At 41.9% G+C, this 12,022-nt stretch overlaps 1 protein-coding gene across 1 annotated transcript in view; it reads left to right on the top strand.

Moving 5' to 3' along the window:
• The window catches only part of LOC133646890 (fibroblast growth factor receptor-like 1), a 110,190-nt gene that overhangs the window by 90,399 nt on the left and 7,769 nt on the right, over positions 1-12,022 (top strand). Inside the window, exons 4-6 of the mRNA XM_062042780.1 lie at positions 4,055-4,141; positions 4,208-4,492; positions 6,552-6,905. Coding sequence (XP_061898764.1) covers positions 4,055-4,141; positions 4,208-4,492; positions 6,552-6,905 — 726 coding nt within the window. The remainder of the gene's footprint in view (positions 1-4,054; positions 4,142-4,207; positions 4,493-6,551; positions 6,906-12,022) is intronic.

Here is a 12,022-nt window from a genome sequence, read left to right as displayed (position 1 = left end):
TATGGGTTGAAAAGGATTTGCAAATCATTGTATTCCGTTTATATTTACATCTAACACAATTTCCCAACTCATATGGAAACAGGGTTTGTATTTGCTACTTACAAATGGCAGCAGCGGAGGATGCATGTGCATGTACGAGCCAGTCTGCTTCACAACAAAAGGATAGAGAAAAAGAAAGAACTTATTGACTACAGTGTCGGACTACAATGCAAAGAACTTCGGGTAAATCTCTACCATACATGGAGATACCCGCTGAGTGCTGACGTCACCAACTGAAAAACCGACACACATTGGGCAAATTCCAAACGGCTCGTTTGGAGGAAGTATGAAGGAAGTAAACATTGTTTTATAAATATCTCCGCCATGCCTCCATGGTTTGATTACACATTTTCGGGACTTATGCAGACCCCAAATACAAAAAACCAGGTACCAATAAGTAAGAAAAGTTGGTTTTGCATAGTAGGTCTCCTTTAAAGTGCATCAATTTGCCTGATATTATTTAAACTATAAACATTTTTTGACGGACTTGAACCATTTGATACTGACAAATAAAACTGAACAAACTCAGTAAATAATAATACATTCAAAATGATCAGCAACACTAACTCAGAGGCACAATATATAAAACACTTTAATCTACAAAACAAAGAAGAATAAAACAATTTGTGCGGAGATGAGGAAGTCAGGATTAATGGCTACAATAAGCATGTCTTTAGTACACAGCTTTTCGAAGCAGGGTTGAAATCGTGATAGATACTGCATGATACTGATGAAGCCTATTCTCTGCGCTCACATGTGCCCCCTCGGCCCCCCCAGTCAGTGACCATGTCAATGTATACATCAGTGCAAAGATGAGTAAGGAGACTCCAACTGGTGTGCTGGTTTAAAAATACACCTCAACAGGACTTTAAGATAGTAATTTTACCAAGTTTTGAGCAAATAAATGAAGTTAAAGTTAAAGTCCCAACGATAGTCACACACACACTAGGTGTGGTGAAATTATACTATGCATTTGACCCATCCCCATGTTCACCCCCTGGGAGGTAAGGGGAGCAGTGAGCAGCAGCGGTGGCCTCGCTCTGGAATCATTTGGTGATTTAACCCCCAATTCTAAGCCTTGATGCTGAGTGCCAAGCAGGGAGGCAATGGGTCCCATTTTTATAGTCTTTGGTATGACTCGGCCGGGGTTTGAACCCACGACCTTCCAGTCTCAAGCCATTCAAGTCAAACATTTTCCTGTTTGAGATTCTGAAAATGAATCTTTTTTTAAGTTTATTACATTTATGCAGCCAAGTAATTTACTGAAATTAATCACAATAAATCAAAATTCTAAATTGTGATTATATGACTTAAAAAATATATCATTTGACTGCAGTAATGTATAAATATATTACTTTTTCTTTTCATATCTCTTCCACAGCAACCATGAAAAAAATGACACATCAATTATGCAAATTAAATGATGATGTCATCCAGCACCCTTCACCGACAGTTGGTTGTGTCACTATTGGGATCTTAAAGGGGAACTGCACTTTTTATGGAATTGTTCCTATCGTTCACAATTATTATAAAATAAATGACAACACATGGATTTGTTTTTAATGCATTCCAGATATTACATAAATATAAATAAAAGTTCGCTTACAGCGGAGCCAATGGGAGCTCCACTATTTCGCCCATAAAATCTGATAAATAACAACTCAAAAAGCGCCAACAATACTCCATTTACATTTTGTGACTTGAATAATAACCCAGTATTAGTGATATTGTTATTATAAGCACTAACACAGACAAACTATTTATAGCCGCGCGTGATCACTTCCGACGATCAGCTGCTTCCTCGTTTCCCTGCTTCCTGGAAGTTTATTGTATAACATAAATCATGCATCTCACCTCGACAGAAGGTGGCTGTTGATATAGTCCGACAAGTTGGTACACTTTGACAGCCATATAGAACCTGGCACTGGCGAGAACAACACGAAAACCACTTGTTCCCCCCCACTCTCCTCACCCCGTTTCTTCGCGAGGGTTATGAAACATTTTTAATTTAAATGTAAATATATGAGCATCCTAGCAGTAAGTGAAGTTTTTATTATGTTTGTTGGCTCTCACAAACTCTCCAGTGAGTAATTAGCAGTGATGAAGAAAATACAAACAAAGGTGATGCGTTTTTTAAATAAATGCGCCGTGTCTGCTTAAAATGATCAAAATATGTAAATATTCAATGTTATTATAAATGTGCTCATTATTACATTACATATACACTTACATCATGTATATAAAACAGTTATGGAGGTGTTTGGATTTTTTTAGGGCAGACCTGGGCATTGTGCGGCCCGCGGGCCACATCCGGCCCTTTGTGCGTCCCTGTCCGGCCCGCGTGTGGCCAATCATAAATTACAAAATAAATTTTAAAAAGTATCTATGTTGAGTGTGCACTACAACGGTGCTGCTTTTGTTTTGAAAAGCGTTATTTGTATTACTTCCGTGTGGACGTATGTGCGTGCGTGTGCGATTGTGAGTGAATGTGAACAGCTGCAATCACAAATTACAAAATAAAGTTGAAAAAACATCTATGTCGTGCGCGCAATACAACTGTGCTGCTTTTATTTTGAAAAGTGTTATTTATGGGCGTATGTCCGGGTGTAACCTGTGAGTGAAGGTGCACAGCGACAAGTGATGCACGGTTACTCCCGAGACGCTAAAAATAGAAAAGTTGATGACGAATGGCGTGTTTTCAACAAGACATGGACTGCCAAGCAAAGTTCCCTCGAAGGTGCGCGCCTGCGCAATTGAGCACTGCTAAAGCGTCCTCTGCGCACAGCAAATATATGCCGTGCACCAAATCAAACCCACCTGAATTCTAAACAAAATAAACACATTTATTCTGTGTAATTTTGCAATGCAACTTGAGTGACAGTGACAACAAGCGGCCCTAACGGTGTTTATCAACACCGTTCAATTGAACACTGTTCAATTATTGTAACGTCTATCGAGATGCTTCGAGGACAGGAATTATATTGATCACTTTATTGAGCAAAACTGTTTATATTCGGCCATAACCACACCAAAAACATGAGTAAAAAACTTATTTCTCGAAAAACTAGTAATTTTCTGCCGTACAAAACAGGCCAAAATCAACTTGTCATCTGTCACCAACACGCATAGCACTAAACCACTGGTGCGTTTATGGCCACACAAAAAGTCGGACAACTCAAACACCACACAAAGTTACACTATGACTCCTCAGTCATACGTGTGCTTATTTTACTGTCATTTATTATTAATGTTAATTTATTGATATTAATCATGGAATGCTGTTACTAGAGAAAGTTACAGGAATGCAGACTTCATCCTATGCTTACATTTCATTGTGCAACATTAGGATGTTTAAGGGGAACTAAATGTGATCTCTGAAAGGGGTACAAATGATTTCCAAAGCAGTGCTTTTGGTATAAAGTTAAGTTAGGTTAAATGAAAGTATTATTATTATTATTAATTATTATTATTATTATTATTATTTATCTTATGGTATATACCAAAAATAATATTGAGCAAAATGTAATTGAAATATTGTCGATGTGGCCCTCCAGCAGTGTTCGAGTTGCTCATGCGGCCCCCGGTAAAAATGAATTGCCCACACCTATTTTAGGGGCTCTATAGGCTCCCATAGGCTCCATTGTAAGCGGACTTTTGATCAAATGTATTTACTATTTAGAAGCATAAAAAAAAATCCATCTGTGGTCATGTATTTTCCCAAAAATATTAAATTCCCCTTTAAAGCATGTGACTGTAAAACAAGAAAAAGGTTGGTTTAAAAGCATCAAGCAAAACGTCTTTGCACTAATTGGCTATAAGTCATTGACCATTTGTCTAATGAAGATATCAGATATGTCATAGGTGAGGCCATACTCACTTTAAAGACCCTATTCCACTCTTTTGGCACAGTTAAATATTCGCAGAACTCACGCTGGCCTTTCGTGCAAACAACTCTCCTCACTTTTTATCAGGTTTTGAAAATGCATAACCAACTGTTATGTTGCTGTGTCAACAGATGACTCTGGTTCTCATAGGACAGGACCCGCCATGTCTGATGGAACGCCATCAGAGCACAGTGCTGATGGCTTGGTGGAAAAGCTTGGTAGGTCTATCACCGTGCAATGCAAATGTCAGGATTCACAATTAGCACTTTTGCTGTGCCCAATAGTGCGCCCCCGCTTCACACAGCCCGCCAAGATGAGGAAAAGGGTAATAGCCCGACCCGTGGGCAGCTCAGTGCGGCTCAAATGTACAGCAAGTGGGACTCCTCGGCCGTACATTGTGTGGCTGAAGGACGACCAGCCGCTGACCGGGCAGCAGGTCGGCGAGGGCCGCCAGAACAAGTGGACCCTGACCCTGAAGAACCTAATGCCCGAGCACAGCGGTAGATACACCTGCAAGGTGGCCAATCGGGCCGGAGAAATCAATGCCACGTACAAAGTGGAGGTCATACGTGAGTAACAATGAAATATGTCAACAAATGTAGACTAAAATATTGTGATGAAATCAGCAGCATGCACTCTGATAAGAACGAGGCAGTAGATGGCAAGTAGTACTTGAATATGCCACTAGCTCATCCATCCATCCATCCATCCATCCATTTATCCGTTTTCTACAAGCTCAGCATGCACCTAATGGCTGTAAGAGTGTAGGGATTGATACTAAAGTTGGTACTTTTATAGGTATTGACAGAATTCCATCTGTACTAGAGGGTATGGATTCACGTAAATTCAAACGGTGCCATATTTCGATACATTTGTTGCATGTGACGTCACGTCTAGTTGTAGACTCGGTCGGGCAAAGCACTCAAGCAGCACTCAGAGCAGACGCAGCCAAACTGCCTCTGGATAATGTTGTATTTTCTATACCAACATAGCAAGTATGCCTGATAGAAAACCCTGTATACAAAATAGATATATTCAGTATTGCAACACAAGCCTAATTAACAAAAATCTAACTTTGTTTTACCACGTAGTAAAGGTTTTTTCGCCTCAATTATGTTTTTTTGTCTTAGAAGATTCAAATGTTTCCGGATGATCCCCCAATTATGTTACAGTCCCCGTGCCATTGTCTAGTTTAAAAGGGACGCGTAACATATAGAATGGACACTATGGACTTGGGAGAAGGGGGAGGAGAGGAAGAGCAATAGGGAAAAAAGAGAGAGAGGGAGAGAAAAGGAGAGAGAGAAAGAGGGAGAGGGGAGGGAGGGAGGTCAGCTTTTGCTCCAGCTCTTAGCTTTTGCTCCTGGGTACCCGTATGCTGTCCAATCACAATCGATCATTGATAAGGGAGAAGTAATCAGTAAAAGAGACACAGGTGAGGGCGTATGTGCAGTGCATGTAACATAAATGTAAGGTAAGGCTCCATTTTGAAAAATGTGCTATCTTGATGCTAATTTATATTGGATTTGTCATACAACTGCTACTGATTAGCATTAGCATTTTACATGGCAATTTGAATTGCTCCAAATTTGGTGACTAAGATGCACAATACAATCAAATAACTGGTGTGTAAAAGGTACAATACTTACAGTATTAACACTTTTTAGAGCGCAACAAAAGATTTGATTCAGCTTAATGGCAAAGACTACTCCCTGGCGAGGCAACATACCATAGTCTATACACTACTGCCGTCTAATGTCTTGGAATTAATTAACATTTATTAACACATGAACAAACACTGATGTGAGTGCCAGTATCAATTCCCAGGTACCGGGAATTGAAACCCTATCGGTTCAAATGTGAAAGGGACTCAACTCTATAAGAGTGGTTCTGATTTTTTTTTCAGCAGAAGCTTTGTACACTTTAAAATAATGTCTCATTCGTCCTTGCAGCATGCTGGATGAGTGTGTGTAATCACGTATATGAGAAGCACATTGAGGAAGCGTGCAGGATAGAGAGGCCTTGTCCCCTGGTGTTTGCTGTGGGGATTGGGGGGGGGGGGGGGGGGGGGGCGGGGGTGTGCAAGAGGCGCTTTAACTTAAAGACCCTCCACTCAATCTGGAGCTGATTAAAGGCCGGCTGCCAGCAGAACCTGAACTGTACAAGCAGGAGCACAGAAAGAGGAAACTACTCACACATACTTACTGTGTAACATGTGCTGTTATGAAGGTCCTGGATTGGATCCCCGGTCTCAGGGTCTTTCTGTGAGGAGTTTGCATGTTGTCCCCGGGACTGCGTGGGTTCCCTCGGGGAACTCCGGCTTCCTCCTACCTCCAAAGACATGCACCTGGGGAAAGGTTGATTGGCAGCACTAAATTGGCCCTAGTGTTTGAATGTGAGTGTAAATGTTGTCTGTCTATCTGTGTTGGCTCTGCGATGAGATGGTGACTTGTCAAGGGTCTACCCCGCCTTCCGCCCAATTGCAGCTGGGATAGACTCCAGCAACCCCGAAAGGGACAAGCGGTAGAAAATGAATGGATGGATGTGCTGTTCCTTCCTCTCTGCCTGTCACTGTGGATTTTTAAGCACTGTGGTATCACAAAGTCTTTGTCTATTTGTGTGTCCCCACAGAGAGGACCAACTCCAAACCTGTCCTGACAGGCACTCACCCTCTCAACACCACGGTGGACTACGGCGGCACCACTTCGTTCCAGTGCAAAGTGAGGAGCGATGTGAAGCCGGTGATCCAGTGGCTGAAACGCGTGGAGACTAATGAGGAGAGCCGCTACAACTCCACCATTGAAGTGGGAGACCACCGCTTTGTGGTGCTGCCCACAGGGGAGGTGTGGTCGCGACCGGACGGCTCCTACCTCAACAAGCTGCTCATTACCCGCGCCAAGGAGGAGGATGCCGGCATGTACATCTGTTTAGGTGCCAACACCATGGGATACAGCTTCCGCAGCGCCTTTCTCACTGTGCTACCAGGTGAAAGCCCGTTAATACCTCTTCATAGACCAGGGGTGTCCAAACTACGGCACGCGGGCGCCTTCAAATTGGCCCACGACACGTCATGGGTTTAATGAGGACTCGATCCGCGAAGAGGCTCTAATTTACTTGAGGATATCTGACAAATATCTGCAGCTGATTTGCCACCATCTTGTGGACAACATTAAAACTGCAAACCAGTGAACAGAAATATTACGTTTAAGTTTCAAGCACAGTATTACGTATACAACCCAATCCAAACAACCTTTCAGACTCATGGTGCAAAAAAAAAGAAAAAGAAAAAGTCAACACACATGGTCACACATATCTCAACCTGCTCACTGAACTTAGTGATATTATTTACAAAAATAAAATTACCATTCATATTCAAAATTACACCAATTTAAATCCACTACAATGCATTGTGGGAAAAATGCAAAACACTCTCTACACTTGTCCATGTTTGGCACATTTTAGCTGCTTGATATTTCTAAATGAGTAGAGACCTTTAAAGAGGTTGTCACGAAAGTAAACAATGTAGGAGTCGAACTTTCACATACTCTTGATACCTAATTGTATTAATTCTATATCCATCCATTCATCTATTTTCTACCGCTTGTCCCTCTCGGGGTCGCGGGGGGACATGGATGGGTGGATATTATAACATTTTATGTACAAAACCCACAAACCAGTGAAGTTGGCACGTTGTGTAAATCGTAAGTAAACACAGAATACAATGATTTGCAAATCCTTTTCAACCTATATTCAATTGAATACACTGCAAAGAAAAGATACTTAATGTTCGAACTGGTAAACTTTGTTATTTTCTGCAAATATTAGCTCATTTGGAATTTGATGCCTGCAACATGTTTCAAAAAAGCTGGCACAAGTGGCAAAAAAGACTGAGAAAGTTGAGGAATGCTCATCAAACACTTATTTGGAACATCCCACAGGTGAACAGGCTAATTGGGAACAGGTGGGGGCCATGATTAGGTTTAAAAGCAGCTTCAGTCATTCACAAACAAGGATGGGGCGAGGGTCACCACTTTGTGAACAAATGCGTGAGCAAATTGTCAAACAGTTTAAGAACAGCATTTCTCAATGAGCAAAAGCAAGGAATATAGGGATTTCACCATCTATGGTCTGTAATATCATCAAAAGGTTCAGAGAATCTGGAAAAATCACTGCACATAAGCGGCAAGGACGAAAACCAACATTGAATGCCCGCAACCTTCGATCCCCCAGGTGGTACTACATCAAAAAGCGACTTCAGTGTGTAAAGGATATCACCACATGGACTCAGGAACACTTCAGAAAACCACTGTCAGTAACTGCAGTTTGTCGCTACATCTGTAAGTGCAAGTTAAAACTCTACTATGCAAAGAGAAAGCCATTTATCAACAACACCCAGAAACGCCGCCGGCTTCGCTGGCCTCGAGCTCATCTAAGATGGACTGATGCAAAGTGAAAAAGTGTTCTGTGGTCTGACGAGTCCACATTTCAAATTGTTTTTGGAAACTGTGGACGTCGTGTCCTCCGGACCAAAGAGGAAAAGAACCATCTGGGATGTTATAAGCGCAAAGTTGAAAAGCCAGCATCTGTGATGGTATGGGGTTGTATTAGTGCCCAAGGCATGGATAACTTACACATCTGGGAAGGCACCAATAATGCTGAAAGGTACATACAGGTTTTAGAGCAGCATATGTTGCCATCCTAGCAACGTCTTTTTCATGGACGCCCCTGTTTATTTCAGCAAGACAATGCCAAGCCACATTCTGCACGTGTTACAACAGTGTGGCTTCGTAGTAAAAGAGTGCGGGTACTAGACTGGCCTGCCTGTAGTCCAGACCTGTCTCCCATTGAAAATGTGTGCCACAATATGAAGCCTAAAATACGACAATGGAGACCTCGGACTGTTGAACAACTTAAGCTGTACATCAAGCAAGAATAGGAAATAATTCCATCTGAAAAGCTTCAAAAATTAGTCTCCTCAGTTCCCAAACGTTTACTGAGTGTTGTTCAAAGGAAAGGCCATGTAACACAGTGGTAAAAATGCCCCCGTGCCAACTTTTTTGCAATGTGTTGCTGCAATTAAATTCCAAGTTGATGATTATTTGCAAAAAAAGATTAGTTTCTCAGTTCCAACATTAAATATCTTGTCTTTGCAGTGTATTTAATTGAATATAGTATTCCATTTTTATTTATAATTTATACAACATGCCAACTTCACTGGTTTTGTGTTTTGTAATATGGATGGATGGATCTAACATTATCAATAATTAGTGCCAAATTAATAAACACATTTGGCTGCTCCATTTAAATGCAGTGATGTTAAATTTAAAATCAATTATAGTTAACACAATTGTATTTTGTTTAATAAAAAATCAACTTGCCATGACACTAACATGACGCACATTAGCAATACATGTTGTTCAATACAGAATTAACAATGTTGCTTCAACATTGTCATTAATATTTAATAATTTCCAATACACTGGAACACAAGTTAAATTAAATTCTATGTTAATGATTATTTGCAAAATAAAAATTTGGTTTCTCAGTTCGAACACTACCTTGTCTTTGCAGTCTATTCAATTGAATATAAGTTGAAAAGGATTTGCAAATCATTGTATTGCAACACTAAATTGACCCTAGTGGGTGAATGTGAGTGTGAATGTTGTCTGTCTATCTGTGTTGGCTCTGCGATGAGGTGGCGACTGGTCCAGAGTGTAGTGTGCAGCTGAGATAGGCTCCAGCACCCCCCGCGACCCCGAACGGGACAAGTGGTAGAAAATGGATGGATGGATGTATTCTGTTTGTATTTATAAGTTACACAATGTGCCTACTTCACTGGTTTTGGGTTTTGTATATATAATATTTATAAATGTGTACACATTCAGTATATGCATAGGGTATATATAAATTACATGCAGTCGGCTTTCGGTCCCCGGCCAATTCTTTTTAGCCCAATGTGGCCCCCAAATCAAAACGTTTGGACACCCCTGTAATAGACCATGTATATCTATTAAATGGACACTACATTAGGTACACTAGACTGTGTTAGAAATAGTCGGTTGGATAAGCAGTTGGTGTCATTGCATCTCTCCAAATCCAGGTGTGTTGGTTTGCATTAGGGTTGCACGATTTATACAATATAAATTAAATACACTTGGCTGATGATAGAGCTTTTGATACTATTGTCATATCGCGATAATGCATGTTGATGATGACACATTCTAGCTGTGTCCCACAAAATTGAAAGCGACAAGCGAACAAACACGTCCTGAAACACTGTAGCATTCTCGCTAGCTAGTTAGCGGCTAGCATCCCTTCACTGTTTAAAGCTGCTTCTAAATCACTCATCCTCGCCTCCGTTGCGGCAAATAAGGTTTTTTACACGTAACATTATCACTGGAAGAATAGCTAAACATGTTACACTACACACCTATGGAGGATGTGCTAACCGCTAAGCTACAGCTCTTGAATATAAACAAAGGTGGGCGGATTGGTTACAAATACCTACAGTAACAATACCAAGTATGGTACCAGTATATGGTTAATACTACAGAAATTAGATTGAACATTTTCAATTTTACAAAATACATTCTTCATTTTTGTTAGTGTTTACAAACTCAGGAAATAGTTTATAAACAAACTAACAAAAAACAAAATATTTTAATCCGAGCCAAGAGTAGTTTCTGTATGTTTAGTTACTTTGCACTATTGACTTTTTTTGTGCAAAAAATAGTCTTTAATCAATGTGAAAAAGTCAATAATTTAATTGTTTAATTAGCATCGTTAATTTGTCTGATTATAATTGTGATCAAAGATTTAATCATTCAATGATCTGGAAACTTTGAAGTATCAGTATCAGCATTGGTATGATCAATACTGCCCCCGTAACTACTTGGTATTGGATCGATACCCAACTTTGTAGTATCGCCCAAAACTAATGTAAAGTATCCAAACAACAAAAGAATAAGTGTTTATTAAATTTTTAAAGAAGTGTGGATAGAAAGTAACCAGCTATTAACCGTAAATTATCAATCTCCTCTCTGAGCTGCCACCTTAACGTAGTAGAGGAGTTTGCGTGTCTCAATGATCCTAGGAGCTATGTTGTCCGGGGGCTTCTATGCCCCCTGGTAGGGTCTCCCAAGGCAAACTGATCCTAGGTGAGGGATCAGACAAAGAGCAGCGCGAAGACCTCTATGAAGAACACAAACAAAGGACCCAGATTTCCCTCGCCCCCCTCTGGAGCCAGGCCCGCAGGCGGGGCACGATGGCGAGCGCCTGGTGGCCCGGCCGGGCACAGCTCGAAGAGGCAGCGTGGGTCCCCCCTCCAATGGGCTCACCACCCATAGCAGGGGCCATAGAGGTCGGGTGCAGTGTGAGCTGGGCAGCAGCCGAAGGCAGGGCACTTGACAGTCCGATCCTCGGCTACATAAGCTAGCTCTTGGGACGTGGAACGTCACCTCGCTGGGGGGGGAGGAGCCTGAGCTAGTGCGTGAGGTGGAGAAGTTTCGGCTAGATATAGTCGGACTCACTTCGACGGACAGCAAGGGTTCTGGAACCAGTTCTCTTGAGAGGGGCGGACTCTCTTCCACTCTGGCGTTGCCAGCAGTGAGAGGCGACGGGCTGGGGTGGCAGTTCTTGTTGCCCCCCCCCCCTCAAAGCCTGCACGTTGGAGTTCAACCCAGTGGACGAGAGGGTAGCTTCCCTCCGCCTTCGGGTGGGGGGAAGGGTCCTGACTGTTGTTTGCGCTTACGCGCCAAACGGCAGCTCAGAGTACCCACCCTTTTTGGTTTCACTCGAGGGAGTACTGAAGAGTGCTCCCCCGGGTGATTCCCTCGTTGTACTGGGGGACTTCAACGCTCATGTTGGCAACGACAGTGAAACCTGGAGAGGCATGATTGGGAAGAATGGCCGCTCGGATCTGAACCCGAGTGGTGTTTTGTTATTAGACTTTTGTGCTCGTCACGGATTGTCAATAACAAACACCATGTTCAAACATAAGGGTATCCATATGTGCACTTGGCACCAGGACACCCTAGGCCGCAGTTCCATGATCGACTTTGTAGTTGTGTCATCGGATTTGCGGTCTCATGTTTTGGACACTC

The sequence above is a fragment of the Entelurus aequoreus genome, linkage group LG03 (genome assembly GCF_033978785.1).
Source record: "Entelurus aequoreus isolate RoL-2023_Sb linkage group LG03, RoL_Eaeq_v1.1, whole genome shotgun sequence".
Classification (NCBI taxonomy): Eukaryota; Metazoa; Chordata; class Actinopteri; order Syngnathiformes; family Syngnathidae; genus Entelurus; species Entelurus aequoreus.
Note: the sequence above shows the minus strand (reverse complement) of the source record. Positions and strands in the feature narration are given on the sequence as shown.